This window comes from Suricata suricatta, chromosome 11, assembly GCF_006229205.1.
Source record: "Suricata suricatta isolate VVHF042 chromosome 11, meerkat_22Aug2017_6uvM2_HiC, whole genome shotgun sequence".
Classification (NCBI taxonomy): domain Eukaryota; kingdom Metazoa; phylum Chordata; class Mammalia; order Carnivora; family Herpestidae; genus Suricata; species Suricata suricatta.
This window is the reverse complement of record NC_043710.1, coordinates 13,471,587-13,485,202: the sequence shown is the minus strand read 5'-3', so window position 1 is coordinate 13,485,202 and position 13,616 is coordinate 13,471,587. Positions and strand designations below refer to the sequence as shown.

The following is a 13,616-nucleotide window of genomic DNA, read 5'->3' as shown; positions in this document are numbered from 1 at the left end:
CACTCATTGGATACCGATAAAATGGCCTCTGTCTTCTACACTCTGGTGATACCAATGCTGAATCCCCTCATTTACAGCCTAAGGAACACGGATGTGAAGGACGCATTGAAGAGATTCCTAAATAAACCATGCCAGTCTTTCAAACTCATGTAAATTTAAAATTCCACTTGTCTTCATTTAAGAATCTCTATTTGTTTCTGAAAAGCTAATCTCTGTTAAGTGCAGAGGCAATAAATAATTAAAAATTCTATCAATTTCAATGGCAAAGTTTTAACTCTTTCTCTTCTATCCTCAAGTACACAACTCTCCCTAATACAAAATGTATTAGTGGAACAAAGAAAATAAACTTATTTGAGTAGTAAACAATAATTTCAAAATAAGCATATTTTAGAGCACAACACAACTTATTACTGGGTTTTCAATATTTCTAATCAAGCAAGAGAAAGTCAGACAGTTTGGAAGTTGGTAAGAGTCAGGTCATCTTCTTGGCATACATGTTTTCTTCAATTGTTAAAAGGTTTATTTTTAATTGTTGTAGTATTTTATCATTGAATTTCTTAACCTTTTAAAATCCACTTTTATCTTGTACTTAACGTAAAATTTAAATCACAAAAAAGAAACCTTGTAGAGAGCATAGAAAATAAACAAAAAATGCTAGATGCATATGGAAATAGGACACACAGGAAAACAAAAAAATAAAACATCCAAAGTGCGATTCCACTTTTTCATTCTTCTCATGTGGTCGATGTTGATATTCATGTTGATATTCATGCCAAAGTGACAAAATTAATATTCTCCATGTCATAATCATATAACAAACAGTTGTGTAGAGTTCATGGTCTGTGTTATTGAGTCAAAAGAACAAACACCACATCTTCCAAAACATGTTTATTTAGTGTGTTTTGAATTAAAGTGTCATTAGAATAAAAATAAAGCCAGTTTTCTCAGAGTAACACCAATTCTCAAGGGCACTATGACCACACACGTACACACACATGCGCGCACTTATGCTCTTGAAGTTAACAGCCATTATGTGTCATATCTCTGTCTGTACATATAAAATGCTGCTAACATACAGTGGAGTAATGAAGACTGGTGAGGGCCCGCAAGATCAGATGATGTCTATAAATAAACTAGATTCAGAAATTATTCAGGGAAGTCAGAAACAAGTCAAATTCAGGAAACATGACACTCAGCTCTATGAGCTCATTTCTAACTTTAGGCATGGATGAGGAGTAGAGCTGAAAACAGAGAGACACACTATATGATGACTACTTCTGGTCTCCTTTTCCATAGAAGGCAACATATTCACACTTGTGAGGTTTGCATATGGACATCTTTGGTGGGTAGGTGGTGGAATATTCTTCCTCCTAAAACATCTATAGCCACATCAGCATATTTTGAGAAGCTGGGCAATCTAAAATATTATGTCTGTCTCATTCACTATTACTCAATAGAATAGTCTCACAAACGATTACTTATTATATACCTTTTCTGCATGCATTACCTACAGAATTTGTCTTAAATGAACCATACACAAAGCCTTCTTTGAATGAAGGAAAAGAAGGCATTCGGCTGAAAGGTTTCAAAGTATATGCACATATACACAGGTGCTCACATATGACTTGTACACATTTATCAGAAATGATGCATCAGCATCATCCACCAACCAGGCAGGCACATTAGGCCAGCACCAGTTTTCCATGAACTAAAATAAAGAAAATAATTTATATGTCAGCTTTGATCTCCAATTGATCGAAGTTCACTCTGTGAATTACCTGTGCTTCCAGCTTATTCCTACTTAACTTCTCTGGAGTTTCGTGGCATCTGTGTCCAGAGGCAATGACATCCTCTTAGTGGTGAGGGGAGAGAGAAGACACAAGAGAGTCATAAGGGAAGGTCTCACTACCTGTAAAGGTTTCAAAGGACAACACAGGGCCCTTCATTCTGTAACTGCCACAGAGACAGTCAATTGACCTGACTCCAGATGTAGGGAAGTTCTAAGCAGAGAGCAGGTGGCACACCCTGAATCCTCTCAAGACCATGACAATAAGAAAGACCATCAAACATTCCAAATTCAGCAGAGCAAATGCCATTTCATAAATTCAAACCTAAAATCTTACTGAAGGACTATTTTCACAGCAGCTCATTTTGTTTTGAATCACAGGGATCATACGCCTTAATATTCTACTTATGTCCCAAGACATATATCAATAATATCATAGATAATAGAGATTGACATGATTCTGAATTTTTTTTCAATTCAAAAGTTACATTGAGGAAATGTATGTTTTCCAATGGGTATTTTCTTTTCCCATAAGGTTCATATAAGTTGGTTTGAACTGCTGAGACCATCTTGCTAGAAGTCCAGAAGAATTCACCACATGTCTAAATGACATAAGTCACATCTATCATCTTAGCAAGCCGCCTCCATGGCAAGAAAAAATCCTTTCAAGGAAATCATTCATAAAACAAATGACACCACTGCATTTATGGGAGAAAGGAGGTAAAATAGAGATTTATATGATAACATCAGGTTTCCTTTTGCTTAGAGAAACTTAACTAAGCCCAACAAAATAATTCCCCACTGTTCACTTTATATCCCCAGACTTAAACCTCATACTGGGTCCTTGTCTTATTCCCTATCTGTCTCCCACCTGTCTTTTCTCTCTGTGTCTCAATGAAAGCTACAATTTTTTTCCCTTCCTTCCTTCTATTCAACAGAAGTACTACTTATGAAGCTTGAGATCCTTTCACAAATTATTCCCTATGTCACTGTTACAAGCTTCTGTCCAAGATTGGTTTTGACTCTTTCAATATTTAAAAAGCCATTTTTATGGACAATTATTATTTGGGTTGGAGAAATTTTATTTACAAAACAGGTTTAATAAACTATTACCTTGGTTCACAAAATACAGGACTTCAAGTTAACTAAAATATAAATATGAATCTATTTACATCTTAAAAAGCACATGGGATGGAATATTAATCAGTCATAAAAAATAATGAGATCATTCAATTTGTGACAACGTAGAGAAACCCATGAGGATTATGATAGTGTAATAAGTTTGACAGAGAAAGACAAATACTATATGATTTCACTTATTTGTGGACTATACAAACAAAACAAAGGAACAAACAAACAATTGCTTAAATACAGAAAAGAAACTGATGGTTGCCAGAGTGAAGGTGTTGGAAGACATGAGCAAAATACATAAAAGAGATTAAAGATAAACTTCCAGTTATAAAATAAATAATCACAGATATGGAAGTACCATATACAAAATGTATTCAATGATATTGTGATAGTGATCAATGGTGACAATGGTGATTATACTTATTATGGTGAGCATTATGTAAGGTATAGAATTATAGAATCCTTATGTTATACACTTGGAAATAATATAAAATTATATGCTAATTATATTTCAATTTAGAAAGCATTTGGCTACAAAAGCAATTTGATCTATAATTCTCAGAAGAGGTTACAAGTGATTTTTTAAATACACTTTAAAGTGCAAAAAATTCCTTAAAATGTCTACTGCAAAGATGTAATAGCTCTCCTGAATGATAAAGGTTATGAATGTTTGCACAATCATAAACAAGTATTAAGACACGAGCTCATGAGATTATCTTATATTAAATTAAAACCTTCATGAAACATGTAGCTAAGATACTTTCATGTTAAGATATGGGCGCCTGAAACACTGCATATTGATCAGAGAATAAACGAGATGGGGGCAAACTAACCATTTCTTAATCTCTGTTATAATCACTTTTCTCTTTGTTGGCTTCCTCTCCCACAATTTTTCAGTATTGTATCCTCATTTCGTGGTCTACCAGAGGGAACTAGAATCTCTGAGCCAGAAAGGCGCTGTGGGAAACATTGAGGACAAGCGCACAGGGGTGCAGAGATTGGCTGAGACGGGGAGAGGCTCCGTTACCACAGGTGATTCAGGCTACACACGGCCACTTCTCCACACCTAACTGCCAGGAGGCTGAGATGCCCACTAGCCAGGTGCCCTGGAGGGAAAGCAAGATTTGGAGGCTGCTGTCCCCCAACCCTCCGCCTCACGATGTGTGTCAGGATTCTGTCACCTCAACAACCACTTTATCAGTAATATCACTCTATAGCTATTCAAATAATAAGATTATATTAAAATTAATGTGTATCTGTCTTAGTTATAGTTTCCGAACTTCTTTGTTGGCATGGATTACACTTAACTGCATTTTTCTATTTCAAATCTATACCGATATTTGGGTTCCTTTAAAAAAAATAATGTATTACATCAAGTAAAACAAGTTTAGCTTTAAAAAGTTCCATCTGACTTCATTATGTGTTGCAACTTTTACCGTTTGTATAAGTAATAAATATTCATGAGTTAATTGTCCAGACTATGATGTGCTTAGATATTGACGGTGGAATAGATACTAATGAAAGATATCTTTAAGTAGAACCATCTTTATTTAAATAAATTCCATGTACCTGTTTTTCCCAAGTCAAAGACTCATAAGATATATCACAGACATGTTCATTCATGGGTCCATGGGGACCACAACACAAAGTTGTTAATTGTGGGGAGACATGTAAAAGTCAAAAGTTGGTAACTAACTACATGCCTGTTGCTATGGGAACCAACCTATTGTAAATGAGGACAGAATCAGCTTATAGCAATATTATTTCAATAAGAAATTAGCAAAATAGTAATGCATGTAACAAAATGAAGGTAATTCAAAAACATATAATTGAGTGAGAACCTTTAGATATTAAAATGATCTATGTAATATGTACTGCATTTTAAAGCATAAGTCATATTTACTTTATGAAACTATATTTCATTTTAAAGATATATATCAATTTTTGTGAAGGAGGTACCTATGTGAGGAAGGGAAATATAAGTGGGAGGGAAAATTAGTACTGAAGATGTACATGGCATGTGGAATCAGGGTATCATTAACTCAATTTATTTCCTGAGGTTAGAAAAAGAAATAAGGAAATAAAAATAAAATAAAGAGTTACAGGGCCCCTGGGTGGCTCAGTCGGTTAAACTTCTGACTTCATCTCGGGTCATCATCTGGCAGTCTGTTAGTTCTAGCTCCGCATGAGGCTCTGTGCTGACAGCTTGGAGCCTGGAGCCTGCTTCGATTCTGTGTCTCCCTCTCTCTGTCCCTCCTTGCTCACACTCTCTCTCTCTCTCTCTCTCTCAAAAAAAATAGGAATTACTCACATATTCATAACTTTTGCTTCTTCTGAATCCTTAAAACTGTATAGGTCATAATTAACTAACTTTGTCTTTATCTTTGGATATAAAACATGTGAGAGGTGTCTGCAGAAAATGCTGAAAGTTTATATATTTGTAGATGATTAAGACATCTAAGAAATAATCTATGAAATCCAGATACCTGAGTAAATTTAATAAAAATAACAACAAATAAAAGCAGGTGAATTATATATGTAAAAAAAAATTCCTCAATGGAGAAATCAAAGTCACTCTGGATAATTAGCAAACACCAGTGGCATAATTTCTTGTTCTCAGAAGCTTTGGGAATAACCAAGAATTGCATTCAAGCACCCAGGGGAATGATGTGAAGGGAGGACACCCTCATAAATTCTTCTGACAGCAGTCATGCTAAGAATCACATGGGGAACAAGAAGCCAGTCCTTGCTTACAGTAAGTAGATTACACTGATTATAATGACTGCTAGTTGGCAATGATGACTTTTAGCAGTGATGATTTTGATGGCTGTTTCAATTTAAAGTATAGATATGAAAATAGTCACCAATTCCAGACTCAGTAGATTATATCATGTATATTAATAGTCTGTTTATAACTAGTTTTTATGGAATAATGGTATATGTTTACCACTATTATTATGTTCATTGAAGGTGGTAAAGAACACCATTTCTATTCATTATTGTTCCTACATTAATACTGAGATTCTAGACAAAAAACATCCTGAAGGGGGAATCAGTATTTTTGCAAGTTCAACTTAAAATCTCCCTCTCTCCTTCCCCCTCTCCTTTACCTTTGTCCTTTAAATGGGAGATCAATGTTCTCAATTTAACAAACTCATTTATTTCAGTTGAGGCTATTGGCAAAATGTTATAGAATACCGAATTGAGATTGGGTGCTTGCATTTGCATAAGAGGACATCCTGGGACTTCAAGTCCATCCCTCTAGTCCTGGTTCTGCTCTGGAGTTTCTGCTTTCATCTGATAAGAATCAGGTGTGATGTTCAATTTCCTTATTTCTTTCTAGGCAGTGGGTCAAGCAGGTGTGAGCAGGGCCACTTAAGTATATACATCACTGAATTTCAGAACTCCAGAGATCATAAAATCATCATAAAATGGATGTTGGGATGAAGAGGTTTGCCAAACTGTACAAACTACTGTGGAATAGTCCTTTCTTGGGGTATAATTTTTGTCTAAAGGCATTAGACTTTGTCATTTGTTTGGTTGTTGCTAATGAATGTTTGTTATTGCTTTGCTGTGAATATTTTGCTAATTTGAACGATTTTTAGATAGAACAAATTTTGTGAAGTAGTTTTATCTCCCCAATTAAACTTGAATTTCTTTTTGCTTAAGGATGACCAGAGATTCTAGTTTTTAAGGTTATGAAAGTTTAACATTTTCTTAGGACGTTAAGTCCTTGACCAGTCTAGGTTTGATTTTTATAAGGATGAGCTAAATATCCAATTTCATCATCCTATATAGAGATAAACATTTTTCCTATCTCCACTGAATACTGTTTTTATGTGCTTGTCCTAATATGCTACTTCAGTCATAAACTATAGTTCTGTAACATTCGTGGATCTTTTTCTGATGTCCTTATTCTGTTCCACTGATGTACACCATATTGTCTCAATAACTGCAGCTTATAAGTTTTATCATTTGGTAGCATAGGTCTTTTAACAAAAGTCTTGCTTATTCTGTATAATTTGCATTTTCTAAATTCCTTTGATATCATTGTCAAATTCTATAAATTTCCTTGGATTTTGATCAGAAGGGCATTGAGCAAATAGACTACTTTCAACAGAATAGACATTTTGTCACACTGAGTTGTGTAATCCAGGAACATAGTATTTGTACTAATTTACTGAGGGCTTCATGTTTTCAAAAAACATTTTAATTTTCCTCCTTTTAAGAGTAGTTTAAGCCTTGTTTTTATGAGATATTCTATCATTATGGATTTTTTCTTTTATTCTTAAATTTTATAGCTTTCATCTATCCTAAATTGTATTAATCTTTCGTCTACTCAAATGGTCTTTTTTTCCCTAATTAATTCTGATAATGTGGTGAATTCTAATTATAGATTTTCCAAAATTAAACCTTTTAGCCAAACATGGGATCAACACAGATTGAACAAATATTTTGTAGTTCCTGTGCATTTTTAAAAGTAATACCATTGTTTAGGGTATTATATCTAACTAAGTGAAATTATAGGCCTGGATATATTGTGGGTTTTTTTTAATTATATTTTTGTTTTCTAAATCAGGATTTAGGGTGTCCTAGAATAAGTCACGATATAGTCCTCATTTCTTATATATTGGAGAGTTTGTAATAAAATCAGATTATTTTGCCCCACAAAACTTTGAAGCACCTACCTTTATTTTATTTTTTTTAATTTTTTATGCTTTTTATTTATTTTTGAGAGACAGAGAGAGACAGCTGGACCAGGGGAGGGTCAGAGAGAGAGAGGGAGATACAGAATCTGAAACAGGCTCCAGGCTCTGAGCTAGCTGTCAGCACAGAGCCCGACGCGGGGCTCGAACCCAGGAACCGTGAGATCTGAGCTGAGCTGAAGGCGGACGCTTAACCGACTGAGCCACCCAGGCGCCCCAAAGCACCTACCTTTAAAAATAACCTGAAGGAGAAAGGAGTTGGAAAAGTATACATAGATAAAGTGCAATCCTTAAATGCAGTGTGTTCAAATAAGCCATTTTATGTATTTCTGATGGAAGACAAAATAAAGGAATAAGAATTGTATTCATATTAAACTGTAGTAAATATATTTCATTTCTATCCATGCCAGGTCCTGTTGGCTTTATCTGGATCAAATAGTCACTTGTCCTGGTTCATGTACATTTAAACAGGTATAATTTATGCACATGTAATAAATTATGCCACATCTTTCTTCTTTTTCATTATCATCCTTGTCTTTCATCCATATACCTACTTCAAATAAATCATATTTATTTGCCTCTCTAAGGCATGTGGGATAGCACTCCCTACTTTGGAATGACATTACTCTTTAATAAGTATTTTATAGCAGCTTACTGGGTGATTTTAGAGATTACATTAACAAATACATTTTGATAATTTTATTTTATTTAATATGTGCTAGAAAGCTATAACCACAACATTAAGCCCACATCAGAGATATTAGTTCTTAGGTAGAAGCACATGTGAGAATAATACCTAATTTTTGCTTATATTGAATAACTTCTGGATGCAAGTCTCACTTGGTATGCAACATGACAAAAATCATAAACTGAAAAAAAAACACATATAAGTGCTAAAATTTCACATGCACTATCTAGAGAAAATGGAGGTTACCAACGAACATTAAAGTGCACATGTTGGGGACTTCTGCAAAATAATTATATTGTCTATTATCAAAAAAATAATAAACAATATTTAGAATTCATACAAACATAGTGGAATGAGAATATGGTTTCAAAAATGAAATGAATGGTGGGATGGGAATACTATTAATATACAGAATTATAATGAGAAAAGTAAATCAGAGTCTATTTAACTAGTTAAGCATGGTTTTCTTTTGAGGTTGAGACTCAGGGGGCAAGGTCAAGAAGCAGAGGGTACTCCTTTTATTATAATCCCTTCCAGTATACATTTTACTCAATTAAAGGTATTTTAAGTGAAAAACATTTCCAAAAAGATATCAGGATTCCTACTCAAGACTCAACTTTTCTAATGATGCATTGTTTACAGAGCCATAAAGGGATTGTATACACTTGATAATGATAGCCAGCACTTACACACACACACACACACACACACACACACATGGGTAGTATATATCTTAGGTTGGTTGTAACGCTTTCTAAATTTGGTTCCAGTTTCAATGACAGAGGTGAGTCTTGTTTGAAGTCACCACATCTGATTTTTTTAGTGTTTATTTTTGAGACAGAGACAGAATGGGAGTGCAGAAGGGGCAAAGAAAGAGGGAGGCACAGAATCTGAAGCATGCTCTAGGGTCTGAGCTGTTACTGCAGAGTTTGACACAGGGCTCAAAACCACAAACTGTGAGATCATGACCTAAGCCTAAGTCTGATACGTAACAGACTGAGCCACCCAAGTGCTCCTTAAGTCATGTTATCTAGAAAATTGGATCTGTCTTATGGCTTTGGGTACTAAAATGTTAACAGATATTGTCTCCAGAATCTCGATGACTCCAGTGATGGTTCTTCCCACAGCATTTTTCCTTCATGGCCTGGATGAACAAACCAAATCAAACAGTGCTAACAGAATTCATCCTAATGGGAATCACAGACTGGCCTGAGCTGCAGGGTCCCTTCTTTGGGCTCTTCCTCATCATCTATGCGATCTCAGTGGTGGGCAACCTGGGCATGATCATCCTCACCATGGTGGACTCCAGGCTCCAAACACCCATGTACTTCTTCCTCAGACACCTGGCTTTCATTGATCTTGGTTATTCAACAGCTGTGGGACCCAAAATGCTAGTCAATTTCATCACTAATCAAAACTCAATTCCCTATAACTGGTGTGCTACACAGCTAGCTTTCTTCATCTTGTTCATCATCAGTGAGCTTTTCATTCTGTCAGCAATGGCCTATGACCACTATGTGGCCATCTGTCACCCTCTGCTCTATCCAGTTGTTATGTCACAAAAGGTGTGCTGGGTGCTGGTAGCTGTCCCCTATGTCTACAGTGCCTTTCTTTCTCTAATAATTACCATAAAGATTTTTATGTCATCCTTCTGTGACCATAATCTCATTAGACATTTCTATTGTGACAATCTTCCTTTGTTAACTTTGCTGTGCTCAAGCACACGTGACATTGAGTTGATAATACTGATCTTTTCAGCTTTTAATTTGGGGTCCTCTCTTCTGATTGTGCTTGTCTCCTACACCCTGATCCTTAGGGCCATCCTCAGGATGAACTCTGCAGAGGGCAGGCACAAGGCCTTCTCCACCTGTGGATCCCACCTGACAGTGGTCATTGTATTATATGCGACTCTTTTCTTCATGTATGTGCAGCCTAAATCCAGTCACTCCTTTGATACTGATAAAATTGCCTCTGTATTTTACACATTGATAATACCTATGCTGAATCCCATGATCTACAGCTTAAGGAACCAAGAGGTGAAAGGTGCCCTGCGTAGGATATGGAAAAATCTGCACAGACTGCCTATGTAGAGTTCAGTGTGAACAATGTATATAATAAAGTAGTTTATAGACTACTGTTTTTCAAATGTTATAGGACTCAGAAAGGACTAACGTGCAAAAGCCATGGAAAACTAGAAACATTTTTCCTGTTTTTCTTTTTTTCTTTCTTTCTTTTTTTTTTTTCTCCGAGAGAGAGAGAGAGAGACAGCCTGAGCAGGGGAGGGTCAGAAAGAGAGGGAGACACAGAATCCAAAGCAGGATCCAGGCCCTGAGCTAGCTGTCAGCACAGACCCCAATGTGGGGCTCGAACCCACAAACCATGAGATCATGCCCTGCACTGAAGTTGGACGCTCAACTGACTGAGCCGCCCAGGCACCCTTATTTTCCTGTTTCTGATGTATAGATGTTTCAGTAATGATGGTCCTTCTGAGATCAATTTTGGTTTCGGTGGAAGTGACTTAAGGTCAGACCATTGTTCTCACATTGCTAAGTACTAATGTTGCAATTGAAGACAAGTTGTTTTTGGTTTTGTTTTGTTTTTATAATATATCTACCCTTAGATATTATTTTAAAAGTCTTTCTTGTGTCTTTTATTAAATATTAAATAAATGCCAGTGCCCACCACAGTTGCATATGGCATATAGAAGATGACAACTATTATTCTTGTTGGGGAAAAACACTCATTAATGAATAATCAGCAATCTCTGCCTAAATGACACTTGAACTCTATTCCCTTGTTTTTGGTAACATCTCAGCTTTTATTAAATGATATATGAACCTGTATGTGCTGAGGAAGGTAGGAATTAAAGTGTATTTATTTTCAGGTGGCATACTTGTTTACAGTAAAATGTCAAAAACTCTTCTTGCTGAAACATTAGAAATAATAACTGAATTTTGCAAAATTAGTGCATGTTAAAGATGAGACTTTTTTGCTTCACACTAACAAAGATAGGTAAAAATAACTTTTTAAACTGTTTATTGCATTAGAAATAAAAACTCTATAATATTTGGGGAACATTTAATAAACAATTTGTATGATATCATTGCTAGAATCTATAAAAATATTACTGAATTATTAAAGAAGTCATAAATGAAGCTTATACCATATCATTGCTGAGAAGAAATAAATGTTGCAAGATTGTTAGTTCTCCCTTAATTATTCCATATGGTTAATGTATTAATCAAAGCTTCAGTAGTATTTTTTAACACTCAAGTTGATTCTTAAAATTACATAGTAAAACAAAGGATATAGAATAGCATAAAGAAAGAATATAGAGGCATTCCAATAACAGGTATCAATTCCTTTAATTAAGGTATATTAGCTTAATATATAAAATTTAATAAAGAGATTTTTAAAAATTCTTATAAAAATTTTAATCTTTTTGCTTCATTATTTTATTGTCTTTTTCCTTTTTTTTAGAATTATGGAAGATGATTGTAAAATTAATTCAGACACTCAAAATGAAAAAATATAAAGATAGTTTGAAGAAAGAGGTTAAAGTTATAGAAGTTATACTACCAGATTTCTTGACCTCCTACAAAGACATAGTAATTAAGAAAATTTTTTTCTAACTGGTATAGTCAAAGTGGAAATAGTGATTCTATAAAATTAGAAGCTCCTCTAAACCTTAAAATGAAAATGCCACAGGATGCAAGAATGTCATTACTGGGTATCTACCACCAAAATATAAAAAATATAAAAACACTAATTCAAAAAGATATATGCACGTCTATATTCATTGCAGTAGTGTTTACAGTAGCCAAGATGTGGAATCAGCCCAAGTAGTCACTGATAGATGATAGGAAAAAGAAGATGTGGAATGTATACCCAATGGAATATTACTCAGCCACAAAAAGGATGCGATCTTGCCATTTGTGACAACATGGATAGACACAGATGGTATTATGGTAAGTGAACAAAGTCAGACAGAGAAATACAAATACCATATGGTTCACTAATATATGGAATCTAAAAACAAAACAGACAAATCAACAATCAAAGAGCAGAAGTAGACCCATAAATACAGAGAACAAATTTCTGGTGCCAGAGAGAAGGGGGATGGGAAGATGGGCAAAAAGTGGAGGGGGAGTGGAAGATACCAACTTGCAATTATGAAACGAGTAAGTGTAAAGAATAAAAGCATAAAAATGTAGTCAATGGTATTATAATAACATTTGTTTGATGAGAAGTGGTAGCTACACTTGTGGTTAGCATAACATAATATATAAACGTGTTGATTCACTATGTTGTACATCTGAGACTAATGTAACATTGTGTGTCGATTACATTGCAATAAAAAGAGAAAGAAATAAAATGTTTTCCAGAAAACAGAACTAATTGGCTAATGGGATAGAATAGCCACTTCAGAAATAGATCAAAATATACACTGTTACTTAACTTAGGATGGATACGTTTTCTCAATGAACAAGAACAATTTTTTCAATCAATACTATTAGGAAATTTGTATATTTATTTTGAGCCAAAAAATGTGGACATGTACCTAGACCCTATATGGAATCAATTCTACTTGGATTAAAGATCTCAATGTGAAATAGAAACAACATTTAAAAGGAAAGAATATGGTATCTGTCCTTCTCTGCCTGACTTATTTTGCTTAGCATGACACCCTCAAGGTCCATCCACTTTCCTACAAATGGCCATATTTCATTCTTTCTCATTGCCATGTAGTACTCCATTGTGTATATATACCACATCTTCTTGATCCACTCATCAGGTGATGGACATTTAGGCTTTTTCCATGTTTTGGCTATTGTTGACATTGCTGCTATAAACATTGGGGTACATGTGCTCCTATGCATCAGCACTTCTGTATCCCTTGGGTAAATCCCTAGCAGGGCTAATCCTCGGTCATAAGGGAGTTCTATGGATAGTTTTTTGAGGAACCTCCGCACTGATTTCCAGAGTGGCTGCACATATGTTTGCACTCATAGGTCTAACAGGAAATTTTCAGAATGGTCTAGCTTCAAGAAAAGCAAGCAGTTAGTAGTGCTTAAGAAAAATTGATTCAGTATCTAATGGATACTTGATACCTGTCACAACACAGCATTTTATATACTGTTAAGTGAAACTGCAATACAATCTAAGTTTATTTTGGGAGTGTTTGCTGTATCATTGGATTTAATGAAATGTTTAGAGGTGCAGTAGGCATGACTTGGAGTAGATAATGAAAGAAAATGCAAAATGCTTATTGATTCATGAGGTGGTTTCATCTTAGCTTGGGCAA

At 35.0% G+C, this 13,616-nt stretch overlaps 1 protein-coding gene across 1 annotated transcript; it reads left to right on the top strand.

Moving 5' to 3' along the window:
* Positions 1-9,459: 9,459 nt before the first annotated feature.
* On the top strand, positions 9,460-10,401 carry LOC115271598 (olfactory receptor 8K3-like). The gene has a single exon (XM_029914485.1). It carries the CDS (start codon positions 9,460-9,462, stop codon positions 10,399-10,401), a length of 942 nt encoding a protein of 313 aa, XP_029770345.1.
* Positions 10,402-13,616: the final 3,215 nt, after the last annotated feature.